This window comes from Heterostelium album (genome assembly GCF_000004825.1).
Source record: "Heterostelium album PN500 unplaced genomic scaffold PPL_contig27, whole genome shotgun sequence".
Classification (NCBI taxonomy): domain Eukaryota; phylum Evosea; class Eumycetozoa; order Acytosteliales; family Acytosteliaceae; genus Heterostelium; species Heterostelium album.
The window spans coordinates 1-16,506 of record NW_008805104.1 but is presented as its reverse complement, the minus strand read 5'-3'; the positions used below and the strand labels follow the sequence as shown (position 1 = coordinate 16,506).

The 16,506-nt window shown below is 27.9% G+C and overlaps 9 protein-coding genes across 9 annotated transcripts; 5 read left to right on the top strand and 4 right to left on the bottom strand.

Moving 5' to 3' along the window:
• Positions 1 to 362: 362 nt before the first annotated feature.
• Positions 363 to 1,416, bottom strand: PPL_00009 (uncharacterized protein; the record flags this gene model as incomplete). Its single annotated transcript, XM_020571056.1, has 3 exons — positions 363 to 371; positions 702 to 962; positions 1,393 to 1,416. The coding sequence occupies 3 exons, from the start codon at positions 1,414 to 1,416 to the stop codon at positions 363 to 365; spliced, it is 294 nt and encodes a 97-aa protein (XP_020426645.1).
• A 169-nt stretch (positions 1,417 to 1,585) lies between these two features.
• rpc19 (DNA-directed RNA polymerases I and III subunit RPAC2) lies at positions 1,586 to 2,714 on the bottom strand (the record flags this gene model as incomplete). Its single annotated transcript, XM_020571055.1, has 5 exons — positions 1,586 to 1,695; positions 2,179 to 2,235; positions 2,325 to 2,401; positions 2,458 to 2,546; positions 2,655 to 2,714. 5 exons carry the CDS (start codon positions 2,712 to 2,714, stop codon positions 1,586 to 1,588), a joined length of 393 nt encoding a protein of 130 aa, XP_020426644.1.
• Positions 2,715 to 2,903: 189 nt separating this feature from the next.
• On the top strand, positions 2,904 to 3,642 carry PPL_00007 (EMI1 family protein; the record flags this gene model as incomplete). Its single annotated transcript, XM_020571054.1, has 2 exons — positions 2,904 to 3,255; positions 3,326 to 3,642. The coding sequence occupies 2 exons, from the start codon at positions 2,904 to 2,906 to the stop codon at positions 3,640 to 3,642; spliced, it is 669 nt and encodes a 222-aa protein (XP_020426643.1).
• Positions 3,643 to 3,821: 179 nt separating this feature from the next.
• On the top strand, positions 3,822 to 4,900 carry PPL_00006 (uncharacterized protein; the record flags this gene model as incomplete). Its single annotated transcript, XM_020571053.1, has 4 exons — positions 3,822 to 4,014; positions 4,090 to 4,438; positions 4,806 to 4,851; positions 4,880 to 4,900. The coding sequence occupies 4 exons, from the start codon at positions 3,822 to 3,824 to the stop codon at positions 4,898 to 4,900; spliced, it is 609 nt and encodes a 202-aa protein (XP_020426642.1).
• A 368-nt stretch (positions 4,901 to 5,268) lies between these two features.
• PPL_00005 (uncharacterized protein) lies at positions 5,269 to 7,110 on the top strand (the record flags this gene model as incomplete). Its single annotated transcript, XM_020571052.1, has 7 exons — positions 5,269 to 5,362; positions 5,393 to 5,465; positions 5,654 to 5,696; positions 5,719 to 5,836; positions 6,723 to 6,764; positions 6,866 to 7,013; positions 7,083 to 7,110. 7 exons carry the CDS (start codon positions 5,269 to 5,271, stop codon positions 7,108 to 7,110), a joined length of 546 nt encoding a protein of 181 aa, XP_020426641.1.
• A 371-nt stretch (positions 7,111 to 7,481) lies between these two features.
• fslF (G-protein-coupled receptor family protein) lies at positions 7,482 to 10,166 on the bottom strand (the record flags this gene model as incomplete). Its single annotated transcript, XM_020571051.1, has 7 exons — positions 7,482 to 8,033; positions 8,103 to 8,212; positions 8,285 to 8,597; positions 8,670 to 8,959; positions 9,026 to 9,296; positions 9,353 to 9,461; positions 10,153 to 10,166. The coding sequence occupies 7 exons, from the start codon at positions 10,164 to 10,166 to the stop codon at positions 7,482 to 7,484; spliced, it is 1,659 nt and encodes a 552-aa protein (XP_020426640.1).
• Positions 10,167 to 11,153: 987 nt separating this feature from the next.
• On the bottom strand, positions 11,154 to 12,759 carry crop (LUC7 domain-containing protein; the record flags this gene model as incomplete). Its single annotated transcript, XM_020571050.1, is given in 4 exon segments — positions 11,154 to 11,990; positions 12,010 to 12,112; positions 12,203 to 12,357; positions 12,700 to 12,759. 4 exon segments carry the CDS (start codon positions 12,757 to 12,759, stop codon positions 11,154 to 11,156), a joined length of 1,155 nt encoding a protein of 384 aa, XP_020426639.1.
• A 926-nt stretch (positions 12,760 to 13,685) lies between these two features.
• On the top strand, positions 13,686 to 14,322 carry PPL_00002 (uncharacterized protein; the record flags this gene model as incomplete). The annotated part of the gene is made up of 2 exons (XM_020571049.1): positions 13,686 to 13,816; positions 14,301 to 14,322. 2 exons carry the CDS (start codon positions 13,686 to 13,688, stop codon positions 14,320 to 14,322), a joined length of 153 nt encoding a protein of 50 aa, XP_020426638.1.
• Positions 14,323 to 14,499: 177 nt separating this feature from the next.
• On the top strand, positions 14,500 to 15,717 carry PPL_00001 (APC family permease; the record flags this gene model as incomplete). The annotated part of the gene is made up of 4 exons (XM_020571048.1): positions 14,500 to 14,677; positions 14,779 to 15,022; positions 15,101 to 15,519; positions 15,710 to 15,717. The coding sequence occupies 4 exons, from the start codon at positions 14,500 to 14,502 to the stop codon at positions 15,715 to 15,717; spliced, it is 849 nt and encodes a 282-aa protein (XP_020426637.1).
• Positions 15,718 to 16,506: the final 789 nt, after the last annotated feature.

Below are 16,506 nucleotides of genomic sequence, written 5' to 3'. Positions count from 1 at the left end.
TTTAAAATTATTAATTTGTGGTTTTTTTTTTAAACTCTTAGCTGAGAAACTCCCCACAAGGGGAAATGAAGAATTCGTTTCTGAAAAGTATGGAGTTTCAATATCACTTTTAATAAACTATTACCAATATTCTTAAAGGTGGCATTTAAGTACTTAAATGTACAAAATTAAATAATAAAAAAATTTTGCGCTACTCTTACCAAAGTCACACTCAAACAAGGAAAAGGTCAGCTGTGCTTGAAGATGTTCGATATCCTCACGGATGGTGATGAAGAACTCACTAAAGTCGTACTCTCCAAGAGAAGAAAGAGAAAGAGAAACAAATAATAGATAAAAAGATGAAAAAGTTTTAAAATAATAATTTAATCAAACTAAAAAAATTAATTTTATTTGAAAGAAAATTTAAATAATTGTTTTTTTTTTAAGTTGATGAATTCATTAAAGATATTATATCTTTGTAAAAAGCAAAAAGATCGATGGTCCATGGTGGGTAGTCGTTGAGATTTTGGAAATCTTTTTCAGATCAATTTGGTACCGAGGATGGACATCACTCTTTAATATTGGATATCAAATGAAACTACCGATCAACAACATCCATTTGGTCTAATGGTTCATCTAGTTATGGTGAACAAGGAAAACCAAAAAGTGAAATTGGTACACAGATATCAGAAGAAGTCACCTCTTTTGATTCGCTCTATTACAGTTGGTGTTACTACGATAAAGAAAGAAATTGGAGGAATTCCTGTAGACAATCCAAGAAAGCTCAAAATCTGGTTGGAGAGCTCATTCATAATTGACTTCATTGATGGAGAATGCCAAGGAATTAAAGAGTGATGTCCAGACTCAGTACCAAATTGATCTGGAAAAGATCTGTAAATATTTAAATACACATTTACATTGTCAAAACTGAAATTTTCAAAAGATTCTATACCATCATCTATATTTGCAAATATATGTTTCTTCTAAAAAATTTAGATGAAAAACTATTTGAATTATTTGAACCCATTTAACGAATATTTATAGGTTATCTTCTATAAACAAATTGAAGTTTGATGGTATAAATTGTTGAAGTATGTATCTGTTTTTGGGTAAATATTATTCTATTCCAAAAAATTTTTAAAAAAAAAGACAGAATTCTATTTTTATTATTTTGTTTAAATGGCACGATTCTTACAAAATTAATATATATATGTTTCACTCCTTTAAAAAGTGTGCTCCAAATGAATAAATGATTTAATTTTATTTTATTTTATTTAATATTATTTTAAATTAACAGCATTTGAATTAAATTTTGGATAATTGATGTAAGGTATCACTTTTAAGTTTTTAATTTTTACATACAGCAATGATACTAAATCATTCAACTAATTAGTGCCGGAAGTTTCAGTTAACATTAAAACATAGGAAGTCTGACATTTTTTTATGAAAAAGCTGCTATCAGAGGAAAAAAAGGTTTCAGTTTGCAGATTGTAATATTTTCTAATATAATCCAAGATAGTTAAAAAGAGATGTGATAACTAACGTTATTCTCCTTTTTTATTTATATATAGTCGATTTCTATATCATTTGAAGCTATTATTCTTTATCAGAATAATCGGTTGGTAGGATGGCCATCATGCCTATGACATAACTGCGCATCAGAGTATATATGACTTTGATTAGATTCTTCACCAATGCGTTCGTCTACAGACTGACCTGATTAATACATTACGACAATATTATCAATTCCTATAATCACGACGTCGTCTTTATTCATCTCTCCTTACCTTATCATCTAGAGACTATGAATATATTTTATAATGTCACCTTCCTTCTAATCTATAGCGACTATTACGATTACCATATGATTTAAACATTTATTATCATTATTGATTATTAAGTTCATAATTATGAACAATCAACTATTATCCAATGATATTATTGCTAGAGGCATTAGTAATGAGAAATAGTAATTTAATATAAAAAGATGTTGACTTTGTACAAGTAAAAAGTCTAGAGGAACAAGATCTAAAGAACAACAATAACAACTAGAAAAAGAACAAAAACAGAGCAAGATGAATAAAATCGATTATATATGGTATAAATATTATTTCTGTTGTTTTTTTTGAGCTTTTATTTTATTTACTTTTTATTATTATTATTATATGGCATTATTGAATGTTTCTAAAATATGTTTACTAATATCTTTAATATCACTTAAACCATTCATAATTGCGTCTTGTGCAGTTGTATTTCCTATTTGATTTGATATTCAATTTGATAATAACATGTTAGAATAAAGGTTGATCAATCAAGAATGCTATGATATGGGTCAAGTAGCTTACCTTTAGTTTGTATACGTAAATTCATTTTATTATCTGATGGATGTGGAATACTGTAACCTGAGAAATCAACTTTTGGACTATAAATGTAATAGTTAATAACTCGCTGAAGCACAAAACGATTGAATATTCTTACTTTTTCATTAAAACATAATGTAAAGCATTTCCAAGTGTATGATCTTCATCTACAAAGATAAAAGTTGCACAATCTGGTCTATCTGAAATCTAATTCGATTGAAAATAGCGAGTGTCTATTAGTTGGCGTTGCACATCTTATTACTTGATTGTAAAGTCTGTCTGTCTAACAGTATTTTAATCAATCATAATACTTACAACTTCTACTTTATTGATAACATTTGGTGATTCGATTTTAGTTGGTGCTGTATCTGCCATTTTCTTTTATTCTATATATATACACAAATTGATTTTTAAATAACTAATTAAATCTAAATAAACTGTACTCGTTTTTTTTAGCAAAAATTTTTTTTTTTTAAATTAATTAATTTTTTGACAAAAAAAAAACGATCATGCATAATAATATGTGAGTGTTGTAATAAGTAGTCGATTAAAATAAATAATAATATGAATGATTTAAATAATGAAAATAAAGATATATTAATAGATACTATTAATAATAATAATAATGAAAATAATATAGATTCAAAGTTGTTGGAAGTTGAAAATAATACAGTAACAACAATTGATAGTAAATTTAAAAATAGTTCAACAATAGAAGTGTATTCGAGTGTAGATGAAGTGTTATTTGTACCACAGAATGCATTTAAAAAAGATAACCCAGCAACAAAGAAAGCAGGTTCCATCTTTGAAGTGAGCAAAGACGATGTTTGGAAAGATGAAGCTGTAGAGTTCCCATCGGAATTGCCTTCAAGCATATCATGTACACCTTTCTTAAAAGCATTTTTATCTTGTTATTGTAAGATTATTATATTTTCTATCTTGAAATCATCTATTATATTTATACTGATCAATAATTAAATAAATAGCACCTTCTGGAATGATTAGAAATTTATATAGATTCGGTGAATTCAAATGTGATGTTGAAGCAGAAAACTTTAGAGATTGTACAAACCTTTCGATTACATCGTCGTCAAAGAGACAGGCAGAGCTCGACAAGATATTGACACGTAGAAAACAGGCGAGTGAAGAAACAATCAAGAATCATGTTTGGAAAGAGAGAACAGAGCCTCTGGAAAACGATTATTTCGGATACAATATAGATCTTGTCAATTTCATAGCAAAGAGTAGAGATTCGAAATATATAGAAACTTTGAGAACCAATAATGCTAAAGATTCGAGTTGAAAATTAAAAATAAAAATACAATGATTTTGTACAGATTTATTAAAATAAAATTGTAGGACATAGAAATATACTTTGCCAATTTCAAATTTCTTGGAAAATTTTTTTAGCAAGGCTATAGTTCTTTACAAAACAAAAAAACAAAACCAATCTTGTTTTTTGTGAAGTTACTTAATTTAAAAATGGTTACTTTATCAATAATAGGCACGGCAGGAAGAGACAAAACCAAAAAATTGACTTTAGATCACTTTAATTATATGCACTACATTGTAGAACAGTTTATCGACAACAATAATCTTCTTGACAAAGAACAAAAAAGCGAGCAAAAAGATACAAAATCACTTACACTGGTTAGTGGTGGTGCAGCATGGGCAGGTAAATAGCTATCATTAATTAGTTTATAGAAAATCTATTAACTAACTATATATTCTATTATTCTAAATTAATTAGATCATGTAGCTGTTGATTTCTTTTTGAAAAAGAGTGAGATCTACGATAATGATACTTTGAAATTGATATTATATCTTCCTTGTAAGATTGTGATTCAAGATGGTGAACACAGATACTACGATTCCGGCAGTAAGGATTGGAGAGTCAATCCTGGAAAGATGTCAAATACCTATCACAAAGCATTCGGGAGTGTAATTGGAAGAGATACCATTAAAGAGATAGTCGATACTAAAGCCACACTAGATACAACATCAAAAGGGTTCCACGCTCGCAACACAAAGGTATCTAAATCAGATTATATCATAGCATTCACTTTTGGAGCAGGTGATCAGCCTGAAGCTGGTGGAACGTTAGATACTTGGAACAAAGCAAAAACAACAAAGAAATATCATTACTCACTCCTAAATCCAATAATACCAAATTGTTTGTCGACGTACGATAATATAAATTCATTTGAATCACTGAAAAGAAAGGATTTAACAAAAGATAATGTGTTACCTGATGACGATGAGGATAAGATTATCTCCAAAAGACAAAAACAAGATAAACAATCTCTTATCACGAACTTTTTAGGAGTTTCTAACTAATGTTAGCACCGATTTCCCTACATTTTATATTGTGTTCCATTTCCCAATTTGTTTTTGTTTAAAGGTAATATAATTAAGGATAGAATTTCAACTTATTTTTTTTTCCTTTTTACTTTATTTTTATCTAAGGTCAATAAAAATGGTCAAAGGTGAACCTGTTCTTGCAAGAGATGAGGTACAACTAAATATAATTTAATAAAAAGAGACTAAGACAAAGAAACTAATTAAAACAATGAAGTTAAATATAAATATTTTTAATGATATTATTATATCATGATTAGAACTAAATGTTAACAATAAGATAATAATATTATGTTATTTCCTATTTGTTAAATTTTTTTGAGTCACAGATGTGTGCAAATTCTGTGTTTTTCCTTTTTCAAAAAATTTGCTATTTAAAACAAAAAGATTGAAAATTTAGATTTGATTAAGAATCCAGGGTTTTTTGATAAACTTCAAAAAAAAAAAAATAAAAATTTTGAATTACTTGTGCAGCTTTTAATATTTATATTTTTATTTATTCTATTTATCAAATATAGAATGTCAACATATAAAACTATTAGTGATTTAAAACTAGAGGATTTTATCAATAATGAAACTTTTTCAAGACTCAACCAATCTTCTTTTCCATCTTCATAATATTATTCAAAGTTTTTATTTAAAAAATATTAATAATTTAAATAATAGTAATTTTAATAATATTTCTATTTATATAGAAGAGAATCTTAATAGTATAGACTCTAAAGATATCTATAATCAATCAGATCAATTTTCAAACTTTACTATATTGTAAATAGATTATGTAATAAAAAAGATAGAGATGAAACAAAAGGAATAAATAAAGTATTGGAAAAGGGAGAAATATCTGTATTGGAAGTTGATAAAAAAATATCACTAGAAAATACAAAGTGAGTATCATTAAAGTTTTAAAAATAAATTTTGTTTTAAAATCAAACTAATAATAATTTTATATCCAGGAAACAACTTAAGGTGTTTATTAAGGAATATAGGGAGAGTGAAGTTTTCAAATCATTACCTATAGATCAAAACAGCAATTATGATATTTCTCAAGTTCCAAAACAATATTACTTCTGGATCCGGTGGTGCTTCACTGAGAGAATATGGAGACAAATCTAAACATTCAACTATTTGCAGTACTAGTAACTATCACAACACTAGAAGAAAAGATAATCATAGAAAAGATATATTAGCGACAGATATAATTAATATTTATACGATCTACAAAAAGAAGTTAACAATAGTCAGTAGAAGGATCATCACCAAAATCAGTCCAATCATATCATCCAGACGAAACCACTGCCAAGTCGATATCTTCAATAATTTCTCCCGAATGCCACTTCCATCAGGTAGCTCGCAAGATACTAATGCTAGCCGTGCAGTTCAACAGATGACTGATTTTGAAAAAACCAATCTCTCCATATTCTCTCAGTGAAGCACCACCGGATCCAGAAGTAAAAAAAGTATATCATATCCCTTTTGTTATTTGCTGTATGATCATTTGTATCATTCTATACCCTGTTATTTCAACTATATCTTTCTTTTAATTTATTTTCAAAAAATGGATGAATTAAAAAAATTTCAATTGAATTTTCGAATTTTTTTCGAAAAAATAAAATATATATAAATTTAAAAATAAAACAAATAATTGAATTAAATTTTAAAATAATAGATTTATGAGTTCAAATAAGATAATATGAAGGTTATTTAGAAAAATTATTTAAAAACTTATTTTTTTTTTTTATATAAATAAAAAATATGTTGCAGTATAAAATGTTTTTTTTGGGTCAAAAAAAAAGGCTAAAAAATTCATGTTTTATGATCTCTGTCACACAAAGTTTTGAAATTTTTATAAGAGTGGAAGCAAAAATTAGTGTGGTGAAAGTCGAAAATTAATGTGGGATGGTAAAAAAAAGATTAAACTGTTGTGATGAGGTGGAAAAACCAACAATTTCAAAAGATTTACTGATGTACATTACTAAGTTCTCCACTTCAATCACTGTTTATTGGTACACATCCCTTTTAAAGATCGAGAAGCTGCCAAAGAATCTGTTGATAAAACTAGATTCGGTAAGCATCATAGTTTAAAAAATAAAAAACTAATTTTCCATTTCAAAAATTTGTCAAAGTTAACTGTTTTTTTTGATTAATCTTTTTTTTTTCACATTTAGTTATTGGTGTTGGTAGTGGTAATTTGACTCATATTCAACGAATGAAAGGTGTGAAATATAGTCCTGCCACGGAAAGAATCACCGAATCTCTCCAAAGATACAGTTTTGATTACAAACATCAATTTCCAACGAGTTCAATACATCTCAGGTAGGTTTTACTGTTTAATATCAATTGTTTTTTTTATATTTTTATTAATTATTTTTTTTAAATTTTTAGGTTTTTGGTCCAAACATCGATAAACTAGAAAATGACTTTGTTTCAGCAATCAATAAACTAGTTTCAAACGAGTGGACGCAGGCAAAGAAAGATGAAGAGCTCCATTCGTTATATAACCTAGCCAAGGTCAAACCCCCAGGAGAGAGTAAATCATACAAAAGAAAATATTTACAATAAATAACTCATATTTTATTCTATTCTTTGAAGTAAATTTAAATTACATTGGTCCTGTTGTTTGTTTAAAAAATGATATTGAAATCAATCCATCTAAAAATTGATGGATTTAATTTAAAAAAAAAAATTGTAATCGATTATTGCCAACTTGAAATGTAGTTGGTTTGAATGTTTAAAAAATTAGGTGAATGGAAAAAATATTTTTTAACATAACGTTATGTTGTTTTAAACTTCTGTTAATGGTTCTGGCTCTGTTTGGGGTTCGTCTTCTCTTTCCAATGGTTCTTCGGTTGCCAATGTTATTGTAGCCAAATGTGCTTGACTCTGGTTGATCGATAGGTTTAGTTTGGATTGAGTTCTCGATGGTGGTGAAGAAGTTGAGACTCCACTCTTGGAGCTCTCCGAAAGCATAGTCATACGCTGATCTCTCTTTCCGCTGCTGCTAGTCGATGATTTACTGCTGGAAGAGAATGAATTACCGAGTACCTGTAGGACCCAAAGAACTTTCTTGGATTGATAGAAATTGGTCACGACGCTGGGATCGATTCCAAACGCCAAAAATCCAATGATTCCCAGACTCGAAGATGAAATACCCTGGATTACACGAACTGCATAGTCTGGCAATACAAATTGACAGTTTTCAGAAGTCAAGAGACAAAATACCCAACTCTCCAACTGTGCAGCATAGACACTAACTTGATGCTCAGAATAAAATTTGAAAGCAATAATGCATGCAAAATCAAATAGTACTACCAACATTACAAATATTAATTTTAGCTAAAATTAAAGTTATCAAAACTTTGTTAGAAATAATAACTATCAAATTATATTATTAATAATACATACATTATATATTAATACTTGTTTTTGTTTTAAAATTTTATATAACATAAATATTTTTACTATGATATAACTAGTAAATAAAAAACCCAAAGCCATAACAATCATTGCTGGAACTGTGAAAAGATAAATTGAATTATAAATTAATATTAATATAAAAAGACTATATTAACTTATTATTTAATTACCATAAAATGCTCCTAATTGCCATTGAGAATCCATGATCCAACAGTTTGGTGTTATATAATTGGATGCAAACTGATGAGTTGCCATTGGAAGGATTGTTAATATACATATGATTGTCCATATAGTTATAGTATATCTTCTATAGTGTTCAATCTTTTTCATTCTAATGGTTACAAAGTAATCGTAGAGAATCATTGTCCAGAAGAAAATGGTAATCAAAATACCAAATTGAAAGAAAAATCCATTTATTCCACATCTAGTATCCTTTTGAACTATATATCTATTACCATCACATCTGAAATAATCATTTGCAGTCTATTTTTTAAAATTAAAAATCTATTAATAAATTTCATTTAATTGATATATAATTGTTCTGTAACAACTTACACTCTGGAAGAAACAAATTGAAATCAACATTGATCCTATTGCAAAGAATAGAATATTTCCCATTGTATTAGTAATTTCATTTGGTAATACACCATTAATTAAAACAAGGAGTATTGAACAAAAGAAACTGATCGAGTGCAACACCAATGTCATTACTTTGACATTGTATTCTTTTTGAGGGGTATCTACTTTGAAAGGACATGGAATTGCACAACTTGAATCACCCAATAAATAATATGTATCTTCATGTTTTTCACTTTCTGGTACAAATGCTAAAGGTGATGGACAAACTATAATCATTACAATAAGAAATGTTAAAGATTTGATTGAATAGCAGTAATAATTTTGAAACTTACAAGCTGGGATACTAAGTGTATAGTTTGAATTACATTGAATAGACTCTGTGATATTATCACCAGTAGTTAGAGTCAAGTTATAGTATGTATTATTTTGTGGATAGACAGGTTGTCCGAAACTATTGATTGTACTACAATTCATAATTGGAAGAATACCCGGATTATAGAAGGAACATTTTCCAGAATTGTCTGCACACACTGATTGACATGGGAATGATGGAAAAGTAATTGATTCATTACTAAATTGTTTTGTTACACATGGAGGATATAACTATATAAAAAATAAAATAAATATAAAATAATTTTAGAGATGCTTTTAAAACATACAGTTGAACAAAGTAACAATAATGTAGAACTTCTACAAGAATCATTATCTAAACTTTGAGAAGTTGCCAACATTTTAAGTTGTGTTTCTAAAAACAGTTGAGTTACACCACTTGAAATATACACAAAAGTTGTGTTGGGAATGGTTGTGTTACAGATCGATAGGCTGTCGAGTAGTTCGCATTTTCCATTGATATCATATGATCCAAAAACAGAATTGACTAGAATCGGTTTGGAAAAGTGTAAAAACTTTTCGTTAGATCATTAAAATTATCAAACTCCTAATTTCTCTCCAATACCTACTCGATAGATTAAATATGACAAACAAGAAAAAGTAAAAATATATATTTAGAGATTTCATCCAATTTTATATGAAACTATGAACGAATGATTATATATGGTTTGACGGAATGAAAACGATCGTTTAACTACAACATAACAACAACAACAAAATAGTTAATCGGATGGTCGATTGATTAGTTTTTTGATTAATGGTTTATTAAATTTTCTAATATCTATTATTGCTATTGCTATTATTATTTTACTAATCAAAAGTATGGTATTATTTTTATTCAAATAAAAAAAGAATTTTGATTGATTAAATTATAATAATAAATTAGTAAACTAAATTTCTTGAGAATCGATTATTGCTAGGTTATTGTGAGTTGATGTTGGGTTTTGGTTCTGTTGCATGTTAACTTTAGTCTGTTTTTTTTTTTTTGTTTTTTCTTTTTTGTTTTTTTTGTTTTGTTTTGAAAAGTAATAAAGCTACTTTTCAATGCAATTTGATTGGAGCTCCATACATCATCATTGTCATTATTATTTTATGCTTAATAATAAATATGGTTTGTATGTTCACCACACACAAATGATGATTAGAATCGCCTAAAACTACAAGCAAACACACACCTATGATTGCCCATTATCTCGTTTTGTTTATTTTATTGTATAACTTTAATACTACTATCTCTCCAGAGGGAGTATGATGATCACACCAAAGAAGCCTATGCAATAAAAAAAATCAAAAAATCATAATTTTTCCCCCCTTTTTCTTTTGATTTGCACCTCAAATCAAAAAATGGTTTCACACTGTTGTCTTGTTTAACCAATGATGGTAATATCACCCAAGTCCTATCAAAACACCAAAAAACAAAATAAATCATCGTACCCCCACATTACATATGCCTCATTGCAAAGTGATAGGTGACCAACCGAGAGTGAGTGTCTTTCCGTGTTTTTAAAAATAAAAATAATAACCTAGGTGGTTAGTGTGTGGTGTCTTCAAATGCAAGCATTGGACTGTGTTGAGCTGTACTAAATTTAAGGGCAAGATCATTTTTAATGGTTGGTGCATTAAACTTGAATACCAAAATTAGAATGCATTTATAAGAATAGAATTTTTTTATTACTACTTTTTTTTTTTTTTGTTTATTGTTTTGTTATGTTTGTATTTTTCTCGATTTGGTGACGATGAATTGAATTGTTGGGAATTATAATATTGTTGTTTCTGATTCATGTTTCTTAAAACTTACTATTTTTAAACTTTAATAAATAAAATAAATTTCTACAACTTTTTCTCTCTTGAAATATAAATAAAAATAAATAATAATAATAACTGATACAAAAATAAATCTATTCTTTTTTTTTTTTACATTTTTTTTTGATTGTTATTTAATTAAAAAAAAAATAATAATAATGAGATAGTACCTTTATGTTAATGATATTTAGTTGTTGGTGTCAAGAGTGAGGAGAATTGGTTTAGTTTGGTTTGGTTTGGTTTGTTATAAAGCTTCTACTACTACGACTAGTATCTTCTGTCGTGATCTCTTTGGTCGTAATCACGATCGTATGATCTATCATCTCTTTCACGCTCTCTGTCACGTTCACGATCTCTTTCTTCTCTATGATTTCTGCTGTCTCTGTCGCGATACTCTCTGTTGTAGTCGCCACCACCTCTTCTGTCTCTGCTGTACGGTGATCCTCTACTGTCTCTGCCATCTCTGCTGTCTCTATCTCTGCTGTCGCGATATCTACCACCGCCACTTCCACCACCACCGTAATCGCTTCTTCTTCCATCACGATCTCTATAGTTATTGCTGCTGTTATTATCTCTATTGCTATTATTATTATAGTCTCTGTTATTATTGTTGTAATTGTCACGTCGTGGTAGACGATAGTCTCTCTTGGCGGTCTTGTAGTATTCCTCCATGTGTGCTCTCAGCTTGGCGTACCCGACATGCTTCTTACCTTCGAGATGACTCATTGAACGCTTCTCCTTATCACCTACAAATAAAAGTGCACCACAAATATCACATACCGACATCTTTTTATCGTGGGAGCGGGCATCCTCCTCGATCTGCATCTCTGCCTTTTGTTTCTTTAGGTCTTCGGCTTGAGTCATCATATCCTGTGCTTCGGTGATCTGACCCTCCTCTCCGAGTTCCTCTGACTTTTTGAGCAACGCTTGAATTCTCTCTTCCATCTGAGTGATAGCTACCTTTAGTTCACTTGGAGTATCTTGCAGACCCTCTTCAGCAGCCAACTTGGCTGCATCAAGAATCAATCTTTCCTTATTTTTCTTAACTCTATATAAACATGTTTTATTATTAGTTACAAGTTGTTCATGGATATATTCATTTTTCTATTATATATGTATATACTATTAAACCATACTTTTTATCGTTATCAGTTATGATTTGATCCATCAATCTAACCCAATCTCTTTCATAATCATATTGATCTTTATCTTTTGATGCATTATATCTAAATAAATAGTAGTAGTAGTTGGTTTGTTAGTTAGTTAGCTAATTAGTTGATTAGATTATTGTTAAGTAACAAATGTATTATACATACTGTTTAAGACAATCTTCATCGTGTAGCTTTGTACAAGGTCCTAAATCACGTATATTTGTATTGGTGAATAATTCGTTTGGACACAAACCACATAGAAAATATTTACATATTTCATGATCCGAGAAATGAGGTTGTCTCTTTGCTCTCTCCTTTGGCTATATTATGTTATTATTATTATTATATATTTATTATTGAACAATCGATAAATAAGAAATTAATGATATCACAAATAAAGAAGTAAAAAAAAAAAAAAAAAAAAAAAGGTAAGTTAAATAGTTAGTAACTTTATTTGTTATAAAATAAATGTTAATCTTTAAATTAAATAGTAGTAGTATTATTTTATTGGTAGGTAAAGTATATATAAATCCGATGCTTCATTCACTCACACACTCACACTAACTAACCATTCTATTTCTAGATATTTATATAATAACACTGTCTGATAGGTTGATTCTCTAGACTGTAACTATATCATATTATTAAATAAATATACTTACCAACATATTTCTATCTTTACCAAGGAGTTCGTCAAGTTGAGCTCTAATTGCGTCTGACATCTTTTATAGATAAATAAATAGATAGACAGTTGTTTGTTTATATTATTATTATTGTTGTTGTTGTTGTTTTTAAAAAAACAGATAAGTAGTAAACTTCACTTATTAATGTTTTGAAAAATGTATTAATGAATTTGGAATTGTTTTTTAGTTTGAAATTTGTTTTTTTTATTATTTTTATTTTATTTTATTTTTAAAAAATTTTTATTCAAAGATTGAATTTTCAAAATAAAACTAACTCATAGAAATAATCATCAAACTAATAATAGTATTTAATTTGCTACAATCGTATGGTATGTTTTAAATAATGTAAAAAACCAAAAAAAAAAAAAAACAAACTATTCCGAAATTTAGTTTTTTTAATTTTTTTATAAAATTAAACAATAATAATGATAACCACCCCCAATCAGTTCCCAAAATTATTAAACTGATAGGAATCATTTTATTCTACCGGTGCATTCAAACATACTGCAAAAATAAGTTAATCATATTATAAAATTTATTTAGATTTGTTTTTTTGTTTTTCATATTGATCAAAATTGTTTCTCAAAAAATTTCATTTTGATTAAAAATAATCTGTTCATTATCACTTGAATATCTTCTAAACAATCAGTAGTTTAATCTCCTCACTAAAAATAATAAGAATTCTTCAACCTCTTACACTAAAAAGAAATAATACATTAATAAATAAATCATCATTGTCTTCATATCATATCATAGTTGAAAAGTATAAATCATACTTTTTTAATTATTAATATTAGGTTAAGATCTTTGGTGTTGTTTTATTTAAATTTAGTGAGATAAGATAATAAGATAAACCCTTTTCTCAGCCAACCTGAATTCAAATAGTTGTAGAGGTAGTCATAATAATAGAAGTATTAGTAGTAGTAGAACATTAAATTGTTATATAATATTTATATTGCAAAATAATGTATCCACCAACAACGGAGAAAGAACCTCTCCTCCTCTCTGATAGTGGTGGTGGTGGTAGTGTTGGTTATGATGCCAATGACAATAGCAACAACAACAAAGACAACGAGTGTTCTAAAGTAAAAATTGTGTAAGTTGTCATATTTCATATTGCATTAATCTGATTTGTAGTTTAATTTAAAATGGTTGCGAAAATTAATTCAACAAATATTTAATTTTAAATGTGAATCATCTTTGCTTAATTAATTAAACATGTTTGTCCAAGTGTGATATATATTTATATATATATATATATATATATATTGTGTGTGTGTGTATATAAAAACTGTGAGTTATTTATTGGACAGGTTGATATAAACTTATATCAACCTGTCCACAAACAACTAAAACATATACCAGTGTTTATCTAACACTTTTTTTGACTTTGGTATACATACAAATAATACAACCAAAAAAATAGCATATAAAGAAATAAATAACATATAAGCAAATAAAAAAACCCACTGCAAGTGCATACGGAATGATAATATCGATTTCCATATCATAGTGAAACCAACGCAATTTGTTATACTGTTTTAAAAATTTTTCAATTGCACCATTGTTATTTTAAAAAGTAATTGTATAATTCCTAAATAAATAAATATTGTTGTCCGATTGCCATATTTTTCAACCATTCCTTATCATTATTCTTAATCATTTGACAAAAAAGGGTTGAACAAAAGAATAAACATTTAAAATTTATTATTTTGGTATTGTTTTACTTTGTTTTGTTTCATTTGTTGTAACAAACTTCATTAAATGGGATAGAAAACTATGACTGTGGACGTAGAATTAAAAACATTTGCTGATTTAGAAATTTACAATACAAAAAACAACAGTGATTCTGCTATTTTAACCAACGATAAAGCTCAACATGACAACGAACTAAAGAAGAATACACTGGGATTGGTACATTGTATTGCAATGTCCATTTCTGGAATTGGTCCAACATGTAAGTTATGATCTTAACTTTTATTATTACAAAATGAATTTTGATTAATTAATATCAATATTTTTTTTCTTCCAATTTGGAAAATAAATATATATGTTTAGGTGGTATATTTTTTGTGGTTGGACAAATTGCAAAGGTTGCAGGTGCAAATGTACCATTTACTTTAATGCTTGCCACTATATGTTGTTTATCGATGGCATCAACAATCAGTACTTTTGGAAAATATGTATATAGTTCTGCTTCTTTCTATTGCTATGTATCCGAAGGTTTAGGTGGAACAACCGGTTTCATTACTGGTTGGTTCATGCTTGTAGGTTATGGAATATTAACTGTCCAAACTGTTGTGTATGTATTTTATTATTTACTTTCAAACATTTTTTTTTGTTCTAACTCTTTATTTTTTTATCTAAATTATTAATATAGTCAATTCAGTAGTTGGACAGCCGATGTATTTACTAATAATTTGAATATCGATTTCCCATGGATTGCTTGTGCTGTTTTCGTGCTGTTGTTCATTGGAGCACTGGCATTCATTGGTATTAACCCTGCGTTAAAAATAAGTTTGGTGTTGGTTAGTTGCGAAACAGTGATATTGCTGGTGCTCACTACTATCATTGTCGCAAAGGGTGGTGACCAGGGAAATTACCCACTGGCATTCACGCCAGTCGGTAAATACAGTGGTGGATTCTCAGGTCTGAGTAGGGGTTTGGTCTTCTCGATTCTGGTATTCGTTGGTTTTGAAACCGCTGCCATTTTGGGTGCAGAGACTAAAGATCCTAAAAAGACGATTCCTCGCGCAGTCGTCGGAAGTGTTTTGATAACTGCAGTCTGGATGATTTGGGGTATGTACGCAGTGATTGTAGCGGCTGGTCCATCCAATGCTTTTACACTGTACGAAGCAATACTCCTAAATATAATAAATAAATACTCAACTCAAATATTAAATTTGAATATTTAATATTTATTATAAATATATATCAAATATATTTTAATATAAATATTAAATAAATATAAACTTTATTAAATTTATAGATCTATAAATTAAATAATTTTCTAAACCTCGATCGGTTATATCAATAAAATTATTATTAAATGTTAATATAACAACACTATGTGAATGAATTGAAGTACGATATAATTGAATTGAATTATTTAATTTTATAATAACACTAATTAACACATTTTTCACTTTGACATACAAAAATACATATGTATATATTCATATTTGTATGATTTTTTTGAAAAATACAAATAAAACAAATTATTTTTTTTTCATATACATATAGTTCATTGACTGTTTATACCATTATAAAAGGATCAAGATATTAAATGAATGTTTAGGAGTTGAATTGATTCGTGGTGCGTTGTACTTGTACGGAATTTAATTGGTTAACTTAATCTATTTGAAAAACATACCAGTGTGTAGAAATTTCAAACTACATATGTCATACTATATGTCATACAGTCATTGACTAATTACATATATAATAAAATAGTTATATCACAGTCTGTGAGACTATATAGTAGTCGGTGTATAGTATTTAAATTGCTAATACACCAAAAAATACATAAAGTCAAGTGATTAAAATCAAAAAACGTTTTATAAACTATATATGATATATGACATACATATTCACATGTGAAATGTAGTATAAATTTTTTAATTTCAATAGTATTACTGATATTATTTGATTTATTATTTAACTCTTGTAACTATTTGAATAATATGTTTTCAAACACTAACTTTGATCATAAATTTGGTATATGTGCGATGGGGAGGTAAATTCAAGATTTTGAAAAATATTTATCAAATATTTAACAATATTTAT